The sequence below is a fragment of the Necator americanus genome, chromosome III, assembly GCF_031761385.1.
Source record: "Necator americanus strain Aroian chromosome III, whole genome shotgun sequence".
NCBI lineage: Eukaryota > Metazoa > Nematoda > Chromadorea > Rhabditida > Ancylostomatidae > Necator > Necator americanus.
In genome coordinates this window covers 14,614,475-14,636,613 of record NC_087373.1, presented here as the reverse complement: position 1 = coordinate 14,636,613, position 22,139 = coordinate 14,614,475, and the positions used below count along the sequence as shown (strand labels likewise).

General features: G+C 39.4%; 1 protein-coding gene across 2 annotated transcripts; it reads right to left on the bottom strand.

The window, feature by feature from the left end:
• Window positions 1–1,726: 1,726 nt before the first annotated feature.
• RB195_009605 (uncharacterized protein) lies at window positions 1,727–18,638 on the bottom strand (the record flags this gene model as incomplete). Of its 2 annotated transcripts, XM_064190224.1 has the most annotated exons (6): window positions 1,727–1,797; window positions 3,567–3,707; window positions 4,315–4,379; window positions 13,552–13,615; window positions 18,409–18,504; window positions 18,569–18,638. In XM_064190224.1, the coding sequence occupies 6 exons, from the start codon at window positions 18,636–18,638 to the stop codon at window positions 1,727–1,729; spliced, it is 507 nt and encodes a 168-aa protein (XP_064047807.1). The 2 variants fall into 2 exon arrangements, with proteins under 2 accessions (XP_064047807.1, XP_064047808.1); XM_064190225.1 differs by lacking the exons at window positions 1,727–1,797; window positions 3,567–3,707; window positions 4,315–4,379 and having other exon boundaries at window positions 13,548–13,615.
• Between the last annotated feature and the right edge of the window lie 3,501 nt (window positions 18,639–22,139).

The window sequence follows — 22,139 nt, the reverse complement described above, 5'->3', positions numbered from 1 at the left end:
CTCAAAGGAAACACGGTACAGAGTAAGGCGATAAAGGGAAATGGAAGAGTGAAATTATTGAAATTGAAGTTATTTCATGAAATAGAAATGAAATTGACAATGCGCTTCTCATCAGCTTTTGTCCACATTCGAAGAACCTATTAGTTTAGAACATTTGTAGAAATACCACCTCTTCTACTAAATTCAGGAGTTTTGTTACTCATCCTTGTATGATGTTATTTTACTACGTTCTTACTGAGGTAAAATAATTGAGAGCAACCCCATTAGCTGGTACTCCGACCCGCGATTATCCTAGCCAATATTAGAAGCCGAGCTTCCAATTTTCGTAATATATGTAGAGAAAACAAGAGTATTCTCCTTTTCCGTAACTGAAAATTTAGAGGTGAAAGGCTAAAAAAAAACACAATTAACAGTATCTGTTCGGTTGCAGAATTGTATTTAACCTCGAAACTACTGAAAGCGCTCAGATCGCAAGACTTTTTTTGTGCACAAAAAGAAATCTGTGTACAATGCTGTTAGGGTACATTTTCGTTCGATAAATTCCATTTAACCTCCTTTTGTCTCCAAAGTTTTTAGGTGTACATGACACGATCCCAAGGATTCTCGCTAAATATACCTCTATGAATTTACTATCGGCGTTGTGCAGCTAAGATGGGGAGAGCACAACAATACAATGGAAACGCTTATGAAAGTTGAAAACTGCAAAATTTCGTTGTGCCGATCACCTTCTCAAAGGTCAGTGGGGCGAAGGACGTGCTACCGCTTTCGCCGACACCAACTTCTATCATCGAGGCTGGGCGTCTGAGCACTGCAAGAAGGATTGCGAAGGAACTCGTCGTATAACACTCATCGGCAGATCGTCACATTTGGTTTGAGGCAGCTTGGAAAAAGCAGATGACTACTGCATGCATTGAACACAAACCACAGAAATCGTGGTTTCAGAGTCTGATTTGCGTTTATTTTGCACTACGAGAACGATCCATTCCTAGATCGATTCTAGGAAGTGTGACAAGAAAAACTAATCCTCTGCAAGATAATTGTGGAGAATAAAATCGGTGATTGAATAGAAAAGAGGCATCAAACGCCTTCTTAAACGGAACTTCTAGCAGAATAAGACTTTGGGGGCCGTTTAGTGGCCTCTATTCGAGCTACTAACCACAGCACTGTGAAACCTGGCAGAATCATCAAAGTAGATACTATGATATGACCTATGAACCCATGTTTAAATGAAACTCATGAACCTTTGTCAAAAAATCACTAAACAGAACAAAATCAGACTAGTATTGACGAAGAGAAGAGGTCGCCTCCAGTGTTTTTGCACGACAACTCTCGAGCTAACGTTCAAAAAGAACATTGAAAAGAGAAAGAAAAGAAAAGACGATACTGGGCCAGTTACACGTTCGCGAACCTCAAACGATTCTGAATTGAAGTGAACGTGGGGACGCATCCCAAACGGATTGACTAACGCCAGAAACTTTAACATTAATTATCGTCAATGTTGAAAATCAAACAGCAAGTTTACTTGTAATACTCTACTAATATTGACGTTAATGACAGTTCCTAGAGAGTACGGTAAAGTACATCTCATAGTTGCAGATGCGAAGAGCTTCAAATCTTTCAAATTGGTTTATTTATTTCAAATTCAATTTGGTTTCACTCGGTTTCTCTCTAATACCAATAATAAAAAAATGGAACACTCAATGGATGTTTGATTGTGTACTACTTTTTAAGCAGAACCAAGATTGTTATTGATCTTTTGCCTGGCTAACGTTTCGGCATCGTCGCCTTCTTCAGAGCCTGGAAAAATCAAGGACACGTATAATCTACTCCCTCAAACGCCTCGTCATTCCACAAGAATTGAGTTTGAGGGAGTAGATTACACGTGTCTTTGGTTTTTCCAGACCTTGAAGGAGACGACGACGCCGAAACGTTAGCCAGAATAAAGATCAATAACAATCTTGGTTCTGCTTAAAAAGAAGTACACAATCAAACTCTACGATGCCAAGATTCAAAGAAGGTCGGACTTCTAACTTACTCAATGGATGCTTCGGATTTACCTTGAAGCGGTACGTACGTATATCTTAGGAGAACCAACAGTGATGTGACAGGAAAGAAAAGGTATGCTAAACGAGTAGAACAAAACACTGAGGACAAGAGATGGATAGGTCTAGCGAGATATACATAGGTGCCGGAGAGAAGCGAATGGATGCGTGATCCTGAGGTTTCATAAGCTGGATGGCTATTGTCCGGAAAAAGAAATAAACTTGTCATGAATAGGTATCTGTAACTTAGTATTTAGTATTACTACTACAATATCGTTTAGCATACATTATTTTATGCTTTCATTACATCATTTATTATATAATTTTATTATCTTCTTTATTTATATTATTACATAATCTTTTTATTATACTGTTTTACTTTATTATATTTACAATGGGAGTTCAAAGAGCACTGAAAAAAGCAGAAATTCTGTTGAGTATAAATATAAATATAAAAGTAATGATATAAATATAAATATTACGGAAATATAAATAAATCGCGGGGAAAAAAACGGGGCTAGCAAGTGCACTATTCCAAGATTGCAGATTCCATGCGCGATATCCGAACGAGTGATGGAATACTCCCACAATGACGAAGGGCGGAGGAACGCACGCGAACCGTCGAACGCTTCACTTCCGCTTGACATCATTGCAGTGACAAACGGTTTTTTTTTCGCAGTAGTATGGTGCTGTCATTAAATGATGTCATTGTGGATGGATCAACCGTGATGAGAGGATGGTTTCGCTCGAAAATGGGGTCGGAAAAACTACTAAAGGTGGTAAATTTCGAAGAAAAATCCAGCCATGGACATAGTTGACCGGATCCATTTCGTTTTTACGTCATAGTATTCAGTTGAATCAGTCTAACGATACAGTAAGATTTCAAAAGGCTAGTGGAACTGGTACTGTAGCCAAGGTATCGCCCTCTAAAAAGTAACAAATATCCGTTACTGTTAACGCTGATGCTTTGTTTTTAAGAAGAATAAAGCCCTAAGTACAACAGAAAAAACTAATATTTGAACATTTCAATGGAAGTGGAAAGTGGTTCATATGCAAATTGTTTTGCAAGTGGGAAAATTCTGGAGTTCACGTGGAGTAAGAGACTGAATGGTTCATTTTCAGAAAAAAAGAGGAAGTGCCCAATATTGCGTGATCATCCACTTTAAAGTGGACCCTCTAAGAATTATTTCATGAACAGTACCAGAGAGGATAAGAGGAGGTGTTCTCATTGAGGTCGTGAGGAAATAAAAGTCATTTAAAAAAAATTAGTAGGAAAAAATCTCAGCAAACACTTTTGTCGTTGGGGTCTCGAAGAGAAGTTACAATTGGTGAACAGAAACAGTTATAAAGTACGCAATGTGAAATTAAAATCAAAACGACATGAAGCTCGATGCAGTTGAGTAAGCGGTTGCAGTCGAAGGACTGCGGTGGAGCCAGCGGTTTAGCGGTTGATATCGAACTGGGACCATCGAGAACTGCAATGACGAATGATGCTATCAAGGGTCCCCTTCCCTAGATTCTAACCGCCACGCTTCACGCTATCGCTTCGAGCGCAGCCGCTTATGCGAGCTGCATCGAGCTTCACGTCGTTTTGATCCGTTTTGATCCGATATCGTAGGTATCCATTTACAATGTATTCCAACACGATAAAAGCGGAGTCATCTCCTGTCAACGTATTGATTAGAAAACCTGTACAAGCCTTCTGTTTATGTCGCACAACTGATTACGTTAAAAAGTGTGTGGTTTCAATAATGGAAGAGTAGCAAAATCAATGCCTCTCGAGTGGTTAAGGTTGACACAAGGATTGGTTTCTTTTACCACTAAGCATAGCAAAAAGCCGACGTAGTTCGCAGAAACGGACACCTTTCTGATCGAAAACGCCACGGAAATGAAAAGTAAACATCATGGACTAGGTTTCTAGACACAAGAACTGTGCCTTATGGGAACAAATAAAATTTTTTCGCAGAAGCGCAAAAGTTCGACTCCGCTTAAATGCTGGCATAGCAATTGGTTCATTTTAGTGTTAAATGAAGCACAAAGCCAAAATGTTTAACGATATTCCATTAAAGTTTCGGCCCAACTGCCTCCTTCAGAGCCCTAAAGGAAGCACACTAGAAAATTCTCGATGTTCGGCCTGGCGATCTCCTGACTAAATTTCTTTAGGAGTGTAGTTCACGAGGATGAGCGCAAATCGCACTCAATTTCTCCGGTTGTCCAGAAGAAAATGGGCGTGGGAAACGGCCTTGTCGCACTGAATCTCCTTACAAGTCACCTAACAACGTGTCACGTATGCGAGAGCAAGCAGGCAGGCAAAGGACAGGCACGCGCAGCGTCTGCCTGTAAGAGGGAGAAAGAGCATCAGCAGTTCAGAGGTTGTGCGCTCGACATGTCGCGCCTGCGCTCTCACGCCTGACACGTTGTATGTTGCTTCGTAGGCAATTTCGAACGACAAAGCCATTTCCCAAACCGTATTTCAGAATAATTATGCAAAATTCTGCGTGGACGCGCTCACACCCGTGAATTTAATTCGTCAACATATCTATTCGGAGAGAGATCCCACAGCCGTGCGCAATCGGGAATCGCCTAATAGGGCCGGGTGTAGCGCAGTCGGTAAGAGGTTTCGCTGTGAATGCACGATCAATCGATGGTTCGAAACCGCCCTAGTGCCAGTCGAACCTGTCGTTCTTCTGGGACCGACAAACTGGTACCATGCTTGTTTGGGAGGATAGAAAACACCGCTATGATGCATCGTCTAACCGTCGCAATCTGTTGTAAAGGACAGGCACGCGTTCGTAAACCTTAAACGACTCTGAAATGAACGCCCCAAGCGCCTCAACGAAATCAACACATTCCAAGCAGATTGCCTGAAGCCAGAAACTTTGTCTTTACTCTTCTCTTTATCGCAGCACCCTCAGTTTCGTGGAATTTTGCTTTCAAAAGTGCTGCGATTTTCTTGGCTAGTTAAAGTAAAAGTTAAAGGATAAATCCGCTTGGGATGCGCCCCCACGTTCACTTCAATTCAGAATCGTTTGAGGTTCACGAACGTGTAACTGGCCCATACAATGACTTGCGGTGGCTATCCGATGTGTCCGATCAATGTTTTTATCCTCCCAGACAAGTCTGGTACGACTTTATCGATCCCGGAAGGATGAAAGGCTTGGTGAGCACTAGGGCGAATTCGAACCTTCGATCAATCATGCAAGCGGCAGAACCTCTAACCGCTGCACTACACCCGAACTCTTGGCTAGTATTCCGAAGCATTTGTTGAAGTAGGGTATCTTTGAAAATTTTGGCTTTTTGCTCCATTTATCACTAAAAGAAAATCTTCGAAATGATATATGTGGCAATGTTTTGACCAGGGATGTAAGTATAGTACTTCTATTCTCTATTCAAATGTAGCTCACAGTCTCGCGTGTCGTATAATTCAAGCAATCACAAAATTTCACGATAATTTGCACTCGTTTTTGAATGAAACGTTCCCAGCAGTTGCATTATAAGTGGATTCGCTGTATAGTTATCCTCCGACGCATACACTCGAATGCAGAAACAATGACACAATAGCGAAGAAGTATTGAAAACCATATTATGCTTACTTTGTCCTCGTGAGACTCCCGGGCTTCTTCATCTTCGTCTCATTTTGCAAAATTCGTCCTGCGATATTCATGACGACAGTCTGTTGAGTCCTTGAGAGATGATGTCGACTGAGGAACGATATCAACAGAGTCCACAGATGTCGGGAATCGGAGAGCTCACAAATTTCAGATTCAACGCCGTCGTATTGCGGTTGGAAGAGCAACTCCACTGTTCCGAGGTGAACTAGGACTGAGTTAGCGGCGGAACTACGAAAATCGGTGCCGTCAGAGCCTTCTTATTAAGGTGCAGGTGTGAGAGCGAATATGCGCGTCTAATATTGCCGATCGATGATGGGAGTATCGGGAGAAATTAGAGTTAGAAGAGAATAGAAACAGAATTAGATCGACACCAATCGCTGAAACTAACCGTTAATGCGTTCTGGAAATGCAGCAACGGATTCCGTCACTAATATACACCACTGAAAAACACCTGCCATCTATGTTTCAGTCCATGACTTTTTTCGTGAAATTCTCATAAGCTATGCCTGGCCGCTGAAATTTTATGAAAAAACGAGAGCTTATGATATGGGACAAGTGAGCGAGCACCTGTCCGTTTCCGTACGAGATCGGAGGGCAATGTGAGGGAATGGGAAAATTCTTCAATACTGAAAAATTTAGCAAAATTGAAAACTGAGAAGTTCAAAGAAAAATAAACATAAATAATAGAGCGAGAGTGTAACGAAACTACACTGGAAAAGGTGAGAAATGCACACGAACAGTTCACGAACGATAATACCAGCAAATCGAGATGTTTTTTTGTATACGGAACAAATGAAAAAAAAAACAATTTAGCAGAGCATTTGAAATATTAAACTTCTGAAAATTTCAAACGAATCTCGATGGATGTCACTGAAAAGAACTCATGCACCCAGAAAAATTGCAAAATTCATTTGTTTCGGGTGAGGAAGCGCAAGCACTTATGCCCAAGGTCGTCAAAAGCCTGCAAAGAATCCCTAAAAGTGTCAAAGTATGATTTCAATGTTTCCTTTTTCGGTCTTCCAATGGATCAAACACCAAAATTTAAAAAAAATACCAGAAAAATGCAGATAACTTTCAGTAAAAGCTACGTTTTTGCGTTTTTTTTCGATGTTTTGTCGTTATGATCTACCTTATATAATTAATTTGAGTCTGATTTTTTCGTTTTTTTTAAAATCCATTTATTTTATAAGAAAGGTTTGTTTCTGTTTCCTTGGAGATTTGACTTTTTTGTCTGAATCGCCAGGCAAGCATAGAATTAACAGAATGAAATTCTCCTAAGCATTTTAGATTAATTTTTGAAACGGAACCAAAAAATGTTGAATTTAGGTAGAAACCTTTACAAAAAGAGCGGAGCGAGAGGATTTGTTCTTAGCCAGTGTACCAAACACTTCACTTTGTACCGAACACTAAGCCGAACATTTTTTCCGTAGAAGGTTCGTATTTGGTCGAGAAAAATAGGGTTTCCCTAGCGTGTCAAAGATTATACACAGCAAATCTCTGAGCACCCATACACCAAATAATGTCTACGTCCGAAGCTCATACGATGAATTTGGATTTTAGACAGAAATCAGAACTCAAAACTATCCGATTTTCCAGAGCAAGGATCCTAAAAAGATCAGAGTTTCTGCAATATGCTAAGAGTGCGCTAGTGAGCTCAGTTGACATTCGATCGATTATCGACTATTTTTGAGCTTCGTTGTGCAACTTTTTTAGAAGGATTGAGGGGGTAGAAGATGATCCAAGTGAAGTAAAATAAAAAATGCAGCGCCCTCACGGGAATTTCATTGAGACAATTTTTTGGAAACACTGGTTGTTTTCCGCATGAAAAAATTATTTATAGATTATTAGAAAAAAATTTTTCAAGAAAATATACTCACGAAAACGAATTAATGTGAATTTTACACAAAAAAAAAACTTTTTAAGAACCGAGATGAGATGAAACAACAATGATTTACGCAACAGTCTTACAGAAAAGAAAAAATCGCAATTATCGTTCAACTATCAGTTATATCATCTGCACAAAAACGAAGGGCAGAAAGAGAAACCGTGAACAACAGAAAAAAAACCTTAGAAAAAGAAAATAATTTTTCCTAAAGGATAATTTTGAAGGTTTCCATGCGCTGTATTGATCGGCAGTCGGCATTCAAACACCTTTTCGGCTACGGTGCTAGCGACTGCAGCTTTTGTTCTCACGATAGCGGTGACATGGTCGCCGTCGCTAACGACATCAGAATCAATTTCCGCTATTCGTCGTCAGCCGGTAGCGGTTGTGAATTTCATTACGGTAATTGACGGTACGTAATTGCAACCGTTTTTGATTGTTCAGCGCAGCCTTAAGCATGTTAATCCCCGGAAGAAAATTAGCTCCTGCAGGCTAATCCTATCTCATACAAGAATTATAAAACTAATTTCAGAACGTAGATAATGTGAAGAACTCGTTCTGTGGAAAATTCATTATCCGAATCCTCAATTAATCGACAGTAGCTTACATATCTGGCTGACTGGCTGGACCGTTTTAGCGATGTAATTTCCTGGATTGTAAGATTTCCCATGCATGTCAACAAGTCTATCCTAGCACTCATCAACTCACCGCTGATAAATAGCGGGCTAATTTACCGCTGGTGCGTGAAAAATCCAGATTGGCACAAAAATAACGTCGATAGAGTTTTGTCTATGTATTTTATCTACGTAACTTTTCCAGGCATAATTTTATCCTTCAGGCGTATTTCGGAAAAAGACGGAAAATAAAGGAACAAACCTCACAGCAACATGAGGAAATTTGGCTAACCTAAAGTTTCCTCCTAACATTTCAGAGGAGACCAACTTGGTTGCTGCATTTCATGCAAAATTATGTACACTCATTTAGGCAATTTCACTGCAGGTTTTTTATACCAGAACTTTCTGGAAAAGTTTCGAGCAAGAATAGCCATTTTGAAATCCATTTGTGAAATTTCGATGGAAACTTTTAAAGTTCTTCAGTTTGTTCCTTTTTATGGCTATGCGAAGTGTTTGGAAAAAAAAGCAACGCAGTTTTCCGAATTTTTGTACGTTAGGAGAGCGAATAGGAGCTTATTTCGAAATATAACTTAATTCAGAACTTCCTTGAAAATTTCGAATACAACGAGCCATTTTTGGATTAAGGGCTTTCGAACGTTCACGTCATTTTAATGTTCCCAGGCTCGTTGCTCAGCACAAGACGGCATTTAATCCAACGGGAAATATCGGAAAAGTACGAGTTCTCGTCCTCTTTGGGGGAGGGTACCACGAACCTGAGGTACTTCGGATTTCAGGTGGAGTATTCGTATACGGGATCGCAGATGACGGAGAGAAGGGTGATTCCGTCCATTTCTTTTTAATTACCGTAAAAAACGGCCCGGAAGATACGGCTTCGGGCGTTCTGGCGCACTATTTTCTACAACGAGTTCGATTGGAGCGCGCCAGCCTTGGGCGGCGCCGCATCTCTTGGGCCGTTTTTACGGCAATTAGGAAGAAATGGACGGAATCACCCACTTCTCTCCATAATCTACGATCCCGTATACGAATACTCCACCTGAAATCCGTACCACCTCAGATTCGTTGGGTGATGCCTTTAAGTTAATGTGAGATTTTTTCGATGATAGAGTACTATTAGGTTGTGATAAAAAGCGGCTGTGTTTACTTTTGTTCGCATGAACGCGAATTTTCCATAAGAAACAAATCAGTACACATCCTTCTTTACCTTTTTTTTAGTGAAAAGTACGCCTACATATAAGGAAACAGTCACTTTTTGTCGCGTCCAAACCCACATACACTTTAACTTCCTTCCTATAACTTCCTATAACCCTAATTACAAATAATTGCAGTTTTTTAGAACTCAAAGTGGTTAGCTGTCTTCGAAGAGTTCATAAAGCTTCCTTTTTTCGACGTTGCATACATTTTCCATGACTTCATGCTAGCTAGCCCTCTTAGAGTCTATTTTAATCATTTCCTACGGGAAATAATTGGAATGAGTTTGAGAGAACTAAATTGAAAAATTTGAAAAAATTCGGATTTGAAAGAGATATATCTAGGAAGAACAAAGAAAAAAGCAATTGTATTACTTATCATTTCAAAAACTGTTCTTTTCCATCACCTTAATTCAATATGAAAAAACATCCAGGTGGTTATATTTCTATGTATGAAGCAAAAAATAGTGAGTGAGCAAAAAATAATGAGTGGAAATTCATGATATTGGAGAAGATCGAGAGATTGAATTCATCTGAATTCGGAGGAAAATCTTTGGAAAAAATCATCCAGCAGAAAGTATGTTCATTAGAGAATCAATGTAGATTGATGGGAAACTAACATCTTCGCATGGTTTCCGGCTGGTGCCGAACAACGTGCAAAAAAACGGAGTTAATTCAGGAAGTGCTACAAATCCGCCGATTTCATGTTTGCGTACGTACTGCTCTCATTAAGCGTCACCACTAAATTACTAATATTTTAGTTTATTATTTAACTTATTGTCAGTGTTCTATGTACTTGTTTACTTAATTTGTAATTTAATTGTTACTCGCAATTAAAACATTTAAATCGAACAAAACATTTCAGCAATGCACTTTATCGTGCGTGACTCGAGTAGAAATTGTTGGTTTTCCTCTCTACCATTTTTCTTCGGTCTTAGAGAATTTATTGATGCATTCCAAGAAAAAAAGTAGGATGACAAGAGCTATCACTTGGAAAAAAACAAGAGGAGCACCTAAAAAGAAAATATTTTGTTTGCACTATGAAGAATTCACCACACGAACTCCTCTGCAGAACGTCATTCATCAGTTGAATTAGTGGATGGTGTGGTAGAAAATTTACTTCCACTGAATTCCAATTAATCTTCTCGTCTTCTCGGACTACTGCTGAGAACAGCAACCTCTAAGTGTTTTTCTGTCTTAGCATTTAGAACTTTAGGTATTACACTGTATTTATCACTTAATAACTTCCAAATAAATTAAGAATAAGGTAGAGACGATTTCAAGAATTAACACGAAAGAAGAAAAGCAGGGGCAATGTTACCTCGTCGATTCTGTTGCAGTATCTGAAAGTTCTCATGAGAATTTAAAGATGTAAGAGTGTGCTAAAAGAGAGCGATTATTAAAATATTCGGATCATATGCTGAGGTATGCTGCTGACGTGCTGAATGTCTAATCTTTCTGCTATCGATGTGCTTCCAGAAGTAACACGGCGGAAGCGAATTCTCTTAATAGTCTCAAAAGTTACAAAACAGTGTATATAAAAACCGTAAAACTAAAATTTTGATTCTATGACGACAATTTAAGAATGACCACTGAGTAGTTACCGTTTTAAAAAATAGTAATTTGAGATGATTCATTTAATATAATATGAAGGATCGTGCTGTGCAAATTTAGGTTGATCGAAAACTTTTGCATAAAATTTCAAACTTTTCTCGAGCAATCATAACTTTTATTCATTGTTCATAGGTATCGATCAATAAAACAAGGACCGTTATGATCCCAGTGCACTCTACTGCAAATTTCTATTCATTTATTATTAATTTTCTATTGTCAAAAATTTTAATCCGAAGCGTATGAGATTCTGGATCGAAAAATAAATTTTGAAATGCAAGACTATCAGACCTGTACACACGGGGTATTACACCATTATCCATTAAATGTTACTGCGCTATTAGTTACTGTAGACGTTGTATTGTTATTGTTTGCCTTTATTTATTTGATGTTATTATGTATTTATTTATGTTACCTATTCATTTATTTGTTTTATTTATGTGCTTATTCATGCATTCAGAGTACTCTACAATATTAATAAACTACAAACAGTCCTAAGAGTATTGAAACAAAAACAAAAAAAGCACAACCACAATATTTTGAATATAAATTAAATACAGACAATATCTGATAGTGGTATAATACCGGTGCATTCGTAAAAAAAATCCCTATTTTGAAGCAAACATTAGTATTTCTGGAATGTTTTGAGCTGCACAGGATAACATCGCGCCATAAGAAGAATCAGCCCAGTTGTACTGTGTTGCAAATTCATTTCATATATAATATATTCTGTGATTGTTTCAGGAAGTGGTTAAAACCACGATCAATCGCTTATCAGGAAATGCTCGGAAACGAAGAAATCTGTTTTTTTTTTCGTTTGGATTCGAAGAATCATTGAGATTATTGGGTTCAAACGACATTCTGCATGTCAGTTCTCCTTATTTCCGCAGGAATTATTTTGTTTGGCTGTTCCTACGTGTACAAATGTTTATCTTCTGAATTTCAATCTAATTTCATAAAGAAATAGCTCGGCTTGTAACTATTTCAACCCTCTTTACTTAACTTTTGATTGAAAACGAAAAAGATGACAGGTTCGCCAATTAACATTCAAGTGTATTTCCTTAATTCATGCATTAAGAAAGAAGCTAAAGAACCTCCTTGTCTAATGTCACCAATGGACATATCAAGAGGATTTTAAATTTCATAAATATTCATCGACCCACCCTCGTTATCTTTAGAAAAACGAAGAACTCGTCGAATCTAGTTTGATAGTTCTGCTACGGTAGCAGTGCTTCAAATAGTTGAATTTTTAAGTCGATTCCCAATTTTCACGGATCATTAATTTTTGATAACTAATTTTTCGAATCCGCTTGGATTTCTGCTCTATTGGACGGCTAAATGTTTGACAGTTAATTCTGACTTGAACAGTGATGCAGAAGGGTTTGAATTTATGAGAAGGAAGAAATCCAAGAGAGTTTAAATACATCAGCAACAATTTTAGAGTTCCACATTCATCAAGTGTTCTCATTTATTGACTTCAAAAAAACTTTGAAGTCAATAAATGAGAACCACTGAACCTTCTGGAAAATAGCGGACAAAGGAATCTTACAATCAAACAGCGAAAAAGCATGTTTCCAATGTTTGAAATGAAATGTTTTAAATCGTCTCCAGAGCAAATTCCATCTCCAAGGACATCACTTACAAATCGAAAAAAATATCGAATTACATCTTTTTTTTCGTACATTTTCTAAATACGATTTTATCTTCGATTAGGAGTTCTTAACAGAACATCAACACACGTCTTCTTAAAATAATAAATAATAAAATAATCTGCAACGGCAGTACGACAATCCAGAAATTAATGAATTCTTTTGCGCAAATCTGGATCCTGTAGAAATTTCGCGAAGAAATTATGATTATTTCATTTCGCTTACCTCACACGACGCTTGATCTTTAAATACATTTTTTTCGGATTCTCTTACTACTGATTCGTGGAATAAGTAGCTGCGAAGAGAAGATGCTAAACATGCGGTGAACCACGCAATTCTCTTATTTTTGGCATAGACTAGATCCTCGTTTTTACACCAAGCCACTACTCTTTTACAGTTTTCTTAATTCATTTTCACTAGTACTCCGCCCACTTTCGTTTTTCGTATCCTTTTCGACGGTCACAATACTCTGCGAGAACACTAGGATGCAACTAATAAATAAGAATCATTATCCTGACCTATTTCTGAGTCGAGTACTCGGATTTCTTTCCGAAAGCGACAAATATCCAACAGTCGATTTTCCCGATAAAATTGCGAAAAATCATTGTTAATGATCAAATTCTCGCCTACATAACTCTAGTTCGAAGGAATATTCAAATACTCTGTTCGTCCTGGCGGTCATGGTTTCCACAGACGCCGCACCTGTAGACGGGGTTAAAACCATCTCTTTCCACGAAATCAGCTCACAATTTGTCAGAATACATATTCTGCTCATTTTTGAAACTCTGGTTTTATTAATGTAGTCTTACGGGATTTTTTTTTCATTGTATGTGAGGTATAGTATTGGTTACACAGAACAGTACAATTTAAAAGATTACAACACAAAAAATGTAATGAACCCCCATAAAGATGCTAAAAAAAGACAAGAACTCACTTTTGTTCTGTCGTGCACAACTTCTGAGTTTCTCCTTCATTTTGTGTTGTCACTGCATGGAGAACTGTAAAAAGCAACACTGAAATTCATGAAAAAAATGAAAGGTGATGAAAGGCGAATGAGTTTTCTTCAAAGAAAAAAAACCACTTCTGAAAATATTATGTACAAAAATAATCGCTAGGAATTCAAAATCTACACGATTCATCATGAAAGATCAGGAAGGATAGGCTGGAAGATCTATTTTTTCTTTGAGTCTCAGTCACTTCTGCTCATCACAGAGAACCTTTTTCTAAATCATCAAAGTTTTCCAAACTTCGCATCGCTCGGGTATTGGGTGAGATGAGCTGGAACTCTTCTCTGACATCTGTCAACTCTCTGACGTAAACTTTACATTGGTACTACTAAAGACTTAGATATTTAGGATGCATCAAGAGCGATGTCAGCCTCCGAAATCGCCGTTTTATTTTATTTTTTTTTCACTTTTGCCGAAATAAACACATAACAAACAAACATATATATGTTATTATATTATTAACATATGTTATATAAAGGAGTTTTGAATAAATTTGAAGAGAGAAAGATTTGAGAAAAAGAGAAAAATTAAATTTGAGAGTGTAGAAAACCGCACCGCAACTCTCTACATATTGTGCAGCGATTAGTGGACGTGCTCTAAGCACCGTCTCATCCTCTCATGTGGTTGCTTAGTGCGGATGCCAGCTATCTTCAAGTCACTGTGAAACGTATCAAACCAGCCCTGTTTCAACCGCCCTCCTCGTCGCTTGAAGAGCACATCCAGGTTCTAGGGACAGTGCACTCTCTGTAGGACCTGGCTCTTCCATCTAAGTCGAGCTTCGCGTAGCCTTCAAATAGGGGCGCACAGCCTCTGCCAAGTAGAATGGTTGCGGAAATGGTCTAGGCGGGTGGTGCCGTTAGTCGATCATGACACCTTCATTCGTATTATTTCAAGAAAACACGCCTCTTCTTTGCTTTCGGATCAGCAGTAGCCAGGATGGTCCGCTACGGATTTAATGATGATTCTATAGATCTTCGACTTGAGGATTTGGGGATCATCTTCTCACTAAAGAGCGCAATCATCTCTTCGGCCATCCAATATTTACCTTGCACACGGTATTTCACCAAACCTCTGAAGGTCTACACTCCCACTCTTGACAGGATCAACGTCGTTTGCGCTGTCACGTCCCCTTAAGGTTGGGGCGAAGCCCAACGACGAACCTCGCTAGCTTGTAACTCCAACTCCGGGTTTCCTCTCCGAGGCTACGTAAAAAAAGTAAATAGCTGCATGTCGTAGAACAGTGTCATGACGTGGGCTTCTACTCATCTCGTGCTATGACGTCTGTGACCATCGCGAAAGGAACCATGAATTGGTGAACCTGGATGTTAGTCAACGGTTATGGGCAGATCCGTCGACGTGCTCGAGTGGGCCGTACTCGGCTTCGTGCGTCAGCATAGAAGCATTGGCTGCAAGGGCACAAAAAACATGCATGGCGTGTATGGTGCCTCGGCTGCTATCCATACAACATGGGTTCCTGGAGGGGTGAACAACATCTCGCGCTATGTGGTGTGCGATGCGTTCGAAGACCTTTATGAGGACAGAAGTCGAGTTGGCATGTAATTCGGGCACTCAGCCGGGTTTTTTTCTTTAAGAAAGGTGTCGTTGTGTCTGTTTCCATTCACAGAAGCCTTCTCCTCCGCTATGACTTTGTTCAGAAAACTGCGTCAATCAGTCTACAGGATTCCAGGACCCTGATTGCCACGGTTCTGCTGCCAGTTTGTCTGAGCCTATTAAGTTTTCTGATTTCATTCGCTTCATAATTAATTCAGTTCTGGTGATCTGCTGAATGATCCCACATGAAACCAAAACTTGAAATAGATAGAGAAATTCCTTTTTTTACATTTTCAGTTACAATTATTTTTCATTACTCCCATTCTGGAAATAAAGAAGCGACTAACTAATGCCTTCCACTGCTGGAAACAAGTCGTTGAATTACTTACAAGCTAAGTATCGTTGGCTGCGATGCTAATGTTCGCATCAGTTCAATTTTTGGTTTTCCTCCTCATACTACTATTTTAAGATTTTGGAAACAAAGTTCGCTCATTAATTGAGGAAAGGGAATTTCCTAAAGGGCTAGGTTTTTTTTTAATAAAATGAAGAGTAGTGTTTATGAGACTTTTGGGAAGTGAAGCGTAAATGGCGTAGAGCTTAAATTCAGTCTGTTCTTCACAGCTTTCATTTAGGAAAAAAGTCACCGTACCTGCTCATGAAGCATATGTTTCTAATAACATATGTGTCCAGCTGTTTAGCTGGCGACTAATTTAAAGTAATGTGAGTCGACGATTAAGAAAAAAGAACATCGTGTTAATCCTCGGAAATTCCAACTTTTACCACTTGATTTCGTTTCGTGATATTTTTCTCCTCTCTTTCGACAGAAATGTTCAACAGCAGCTAAAAGTTCGAACTGCATGCAAAAAGCAAAAATAAAATCTGGATGGAGTATGTAGCCATGCGGGCATGCACTTTTGGAACAGCGGGCAGATAATGGGCTTCAACACATGTGGAACAGTTGATTTCTTAGTCGATAGCACCGTTGGTTCTGTGTTCTGAAATCGGTGACCTGCGTAGTTTGGAACAGCAAAAGTATTTCAGCAGCTGAGATTTTGGCCCACAGTGATCACAAATACGGTAATCACTTTGTCCGAAAGCGCGGCGAATTTTACCGATTTCCGTACATTTCAAGTCTGGAGTCAGTAAGTCAGTAAAACCCTGCTAACTGGGGCTTCAGCATATACCTTATCACAACTTCGTCGAGAAACATCGGTGTTTTTCAAATTATTGATTACTTCCTTATATCTCCCTAGGTGTAAGGGAACATCACCTAGAACGGTTATCGGATGATAACTGCTTTAGGTGAAGTTACTGATACGGTAACAGTTGTGAAAATATTCAATCTGTGGTTGGTTGAATACGGAAACGGACTCTGTTTACTCCTTTCAAGCACTATGCCGTAGAAATTGAGAAAGTTTGTGTTTTATCAGTGACTTTGGCCAAACATTCCCAACGTAGGTGGAGAGCTTGGTTTCAGTTGCCTTCACAAAATATAGCCAGGTCAAAACGACATGAAATTCGTTGGAGCGTAGCGGTCAGGATCGAGGGAGGACCGTTGCTATCACCACTCATCACTGTAACTTCCGATGGTCCCATGCCAGTGCAACCGTTAGACTCACCGCGTCGCTTCGAACGCAGCCGCTTACGCAACTGCAGTGTGCTTCATTTCGTTTTGACCCCATCGTACTTCTTCTATGAAAAGACACAAACAAGCATACATGCACACACACACATGCACATAAAGAATAATTTTTCTTTACAAGTGATTCACTATTCTGAGCAGTCCCGCGTCAGTGAACCAAAAAAAAGCTGTTGAAACGTTTTATTTCATTTCCTGACTCTAATTCCCCGATTCTATATAGCGCACCAATTCTGTGCATAGCTGAAAGAATGAATCACATGAAAATTTTCTTTCAGACTCATTAGTCATTTATAACCTCTTCATCCTCTTAGATCTCTTCCTCCCATTTCTCCGTCTGCTCATCCGACTTCTCAACTTTTTCAATTTTTCCGTGAATGAACTATGTAGGAAACGCAGCAACCTCTGACCAAACTTTCATTTGTTGCCAATGGAACACTCTTTACAATTCTTTTTTTACTTTCAACTGGGTTGTTCTGCGGTACTCAAAACGGTGAAGGTTATTCAAATGGAGTTGTACGATCAAAATTTGGTCATCAAACTCTGTGTTCGTTTTGGTAAAGATTTCAGATTACTGAAAAAGTGATACTATTGAACATACGGCGATGAAGGTGCTTAGTCAAAAACGAATCTAATTATGAACCATTCTTTCGAGCCAAATCTGCAGGAAAAAAACAGCAACAACCAAATACAGGGTGGCGCAAGGAAAGGGAACATTTTGGATGTAGTAATGGCCGCTCTGCGATGTTGGTTGACAGGTAGGAATTGCATCCTCAAGTGTACGACTCCTTGCCATTCGCTAGTCATGGACCAGTAGATCGGTTCACAACGTGCATTTGCTGTGAAGTAATTCTACAACAATGGTAGTGATAGTGCGAATGTTGCACAACTTTTACACGAGTAACTTTTACATGTGGGATCTTCACCTTTAGACCTGAACCCGTCTCCTCAGAATTGTTAACCCGAGTGTTGATGACAGGGAAAGTTGGAATGACGGCATGATGTTCCGAATTCAAATGAATTCAAATGACGTTCTTTTTTTTTCTTTCCCGCTGAGCAGCGTCGCACTGTCACTATTTTCGTAAAATGACTTCACTGCAAATGCACGTTGTGAACCGATTCACTGGTCCTTGGCTAACAAATGGGTAAAGGTAGTTTCATTAAAGGTAGTTTTATTTTGAAGGATCCCACCCCCACCTGTCCACCAACTCCTCAGCTGCCACAAAGTTACATAAATAGAAAGCATACTTTCCAGAAATCCATTGTTCTGGAATGTTCGTTTGTAGCCTCATCCGTTGAAAAATACCGCTCAAGGCACGAGAAGTATTGAAAACGTTCATTTTATGCCGAGAAGCTGTCGTAACCTGACCTATGACTGGTCACGATGAAGCAAACAATTTAGACCCAAATAAATCTTTCCAAAAGCCTTCCAATAAAGTTGAGAAAAGGTTCCAAGATACAGAGCCAAGAGAGAATGAATAAAAATCTTGTAAGCTGGGAAGTGAAGAGTAGGAAAAACAAACTTTTCCAGAAAAAGAAAAACTATTTGTAATTTTAGAGAAACTCGAAATCGCCAGGAGTACCTAAATCCTACCTGTTGACCCGTTGCATTTGTTCCGATCGTAATTCTCAGCCATTCGTCTCTCATCCACCAAAGTGCCCAATTTAATTCGTGGTGAGTCAAGAGCAGCTGAAATGAAAATCGGTGAAATTTCTCAGAGCACTCGAGAAATTTTCAAAATTTTAAACCATACAGGATACACATTCTACAGTTTGTTTCTTTACGAACAATTTTCGCACAATAGCCATTGCAAAAGTAGCCATTTCAGGAGGTCGAGCGCGTTCGAAATGCAGCGGGTGCTGGTGCTGGTAAGCGATCGAGGTCGAGTCGCTTTATCTCGCTGCCTCTGCTGTTGATCGCATGGGAATAGACATGCGAAAAATGTCTCGTATACGTTGGTTTTATACATTTGTTGCCCAATAACTAATGCCAGTCCAGTCACTAAAAATTGCTCGGAGACACCTGTGGGAATACCGGCAATTAGTGGTAGCCAGGGACCAGCGTATAAATTAATGGCCACTGGGGAAAAAAATCAAAGAAAAGAGCGGAACTTTTGACTTTCCCTTAAAAAGTGTTCGTTTACAACAGTTTTATTAGGTTGAGAGCCTTCGTTTAATATGAAAAGACGGGTCGTAGCCGAATTTTTTCCCACGTGCAATTCACTTCTATTCCGTATTAATTATGCTTGAATTCGAACTTTCTGTGACTGTGCAGGCAAAACCTTTTTACAACTACCCAAAATTATTGGACCGTCCCATAAATTATACAGAGTTCAGGATTTCTTTTATTTCTTGGGATTTAAATCAAAAGAGATGCTCTCTTGGTCTTAAGTATACTCTCTGCCACCTTCTGCAATCCATCTTTTCTATCTTCCCGGCGGATAGCACTCTTCTCAATTTCACTTGTCTACGAAAAAAAATACCTCCGCTGCCATTGAAAAAAAGATTTTATCTATGGGAAAACTCACAGTGAAAATTGCTCAAAATCACTTCTACACTTTCTTTTTTTTCTTTTTGTAAATTAATTGAATAGTGTTAGTCAACTTCCAGCGCGAAGATTAAAAAAATTCCAGAAGTGTCCTTACAAACGTCCGATATGGTGATCATTCTTAAGAGTAGATAGAGTTCGGGACTGAATTTGAAAACACATCATGTAAAACCTTCAAATCCTTAGGAGTAAGAGAGGCCTCGGTTTAACTGACAGAGCAACTCTTTACATCTGCGAGAATGAAGAAGTACTAGCAAAGTAATGTGCACGTAAAGTTGACTTCATCACTTCTACGGCTGCAAGCGGTTGTTCTCTCGAATAATTAATTCAACAATTAATCGCTTCACGTAATTCAATTTTGTTAGTCATACAGACAAAAAAATCCTTCTTTAGTTCGAATTCTGGATGAGCTAAAACCTCTGATTCCCAAATACGACTAGTCGTCAGCAAAATTACTGGTTCTTTTATGCTCTGGAAGCATTGATCCACCTTTTAGCTTGCTGGGACGACCATCGATAAGACGATGGAGCTTTTTTTCCTGGTCTTTTTTAAAATAGTTTTCAGTTTTTGTTTTCATGCGCAATTATTTGTGTTTAATATTGTTTCAAAGTCCCAGACGCGACGAAGTCATCGTTAGTATCGTGCCTGCGCATGTCTACAGTCGTCGTGATGGTGGGACCCCTCTCCCCACTGCGGCTTTTCCACGGTCCACAGTGTATGAGGCCCGGCGCTCGGTACTCGGAGCTCTTGGTTCCATTTGGGAATCATCTGTTTCAGTCTTTTGAATTATCACCTATTTGCGTTTAAATTTGAATTTCTTTCGCTTCCGCGTGCATTCCGTGGTTGTTCGAAACCATCTAAAACTGCTCCTCGGTTGTGCGCATCCGGAAGACATACTACAACCACTTCCGTGCCTCATTTTAAACCATCGTTTGATTTTTCTTCTCCAAATTGAAAAATGTATATAGAAATTGAGAACTAGCCCCAAATTTTGTTTTCTGTTATACATTATTCGAAATAGAATTTTTCACTCTACAAGGCTTCATTACATTGAATGTTTAGTTCTTTTCCGTTCTTGTTTTTTTCAGATCATTAAAATGGAGTGTCAAGTTAATAAAATGGAGATTTTCGATACCGTTTGTTTTTTGCATTTACTCGTGTCGATGAGGGCGCTAAGGCTGAGATTGGTGGGGAGATACGGAGAAGGAGCAAAGCGAGTTTCTGCTGTTATTATTGGGATCGTGTCCTTTATTGGTTTTCTTCACATCTTTTCTTCGAATTTTTCATAACTTCCAACTCGTCTCGTTCTTTTTTGAATCTTCTCTGAATAAATGAATAAAAAATTATGTGTATTCGTGATACCATTTGTATTGTACGTAGATTTAGACGCAGTTGCTGTGTAGCCTTTTTACCACCTTTATTTTATTGATGCTGTAACGATAAATCACCCGTCGCCATTGATGTGCCACATAATAAGCAGAGTTTAAGAGACCCTGTAGGAACACATGGGAATGAGGATAGCCCGAAACCCTCTAAGAGGGAGCCGGAGCGAGGTAGTGGGCCCTGGTAAATGCGCGAATGCGGGTTCGAGGAAGACAGGCCGCTGTCCGTAGGCTTAGCCCAGTTGAAGCCTCTCTGGCACTCATGTCCTGACCTCACCCTCCGTTCCCCTCCTCTTTTCCTTTCCATCAGAGCAGACGCGGTGTACGACAGTCAGCAACGTCTCCATCGCTCCATCGATTATCGTCCTATCGATTGGAGCTACAGCCAGTACCCGTCTCTACCAAGGATGGCACAGCCCTTGAGGAGGAGATTGCAAGAGAGTTCTGCGTTTCCGCTCCTATATTTGCACGCTACTGCCAAATCCTGTCCTTTTGCCACTGGATACCACCGATACCATTGGAGCTCCACCCAAATGCCTCCAATAACTTCACGAGTAAACGATCCGAACCAGAAAACTTACCATTCCATTTAAAACAGGTTCTTGGCATCCTACTCACGTAGGACATTTCAGAAAATTCTCGATTTCTGTTCTGTCTCCACATCACCTGAGACTTCTTCAAATTATTCACGAAATTTTGTCAGAGAAAAAAGATGCTCAGAAGTTGGATGAAAACTTGGAGAAGAGAGCTTTATATACGAAGAAACCTATTTTTCAAGAATGCGAGAATTATGTGCGGTTCATCTGCTCATCTCTGAAATCGTGGATAAAACAACTCTCGTACCATTACGACGGAAATCAAATATTTTGTAGAACTACAAAACTGCGTACTTAGATGGAAACTGAAGAAAATTTTCCCATACATATGGAATGTTTTGTTTTCTAGAAGCAAAGACGGATTCCACTCGTTTTTTCCGTAATGAAGCCTTTTTTCAGTTCTAATGGTTAAAAACTTTTACGAAGAAACTGTTCTTGCGAATTTTTAAATGCACAGAGGTTTGAATGTGAGTATATAAACCGTCTGAACTCTAATATTAATAAGGATGAATGATCAGCTACAGTACTGGCTTTGACTTTTGGCACTTTCGTCGTCGTCAAAAATTGCGGTCCCAAGGGCATTTCAAGACCAACTTAGAAGATATTGGTTTCAATATTTAATCGAACTCTTAAAAGTAGGAAAATCTCCTGTCCAAACAGCGTTCATGTCACTTTCATCTAATTAAAGGCATCACCCCACGAATCTGAGGTGGTACGGATTTCAGTAGGAGAATTCGTATACGGGATGGGAGACTATGGAGAGGGGTGATTACGTCCACTTCTTCCTAATTGCCGTAAA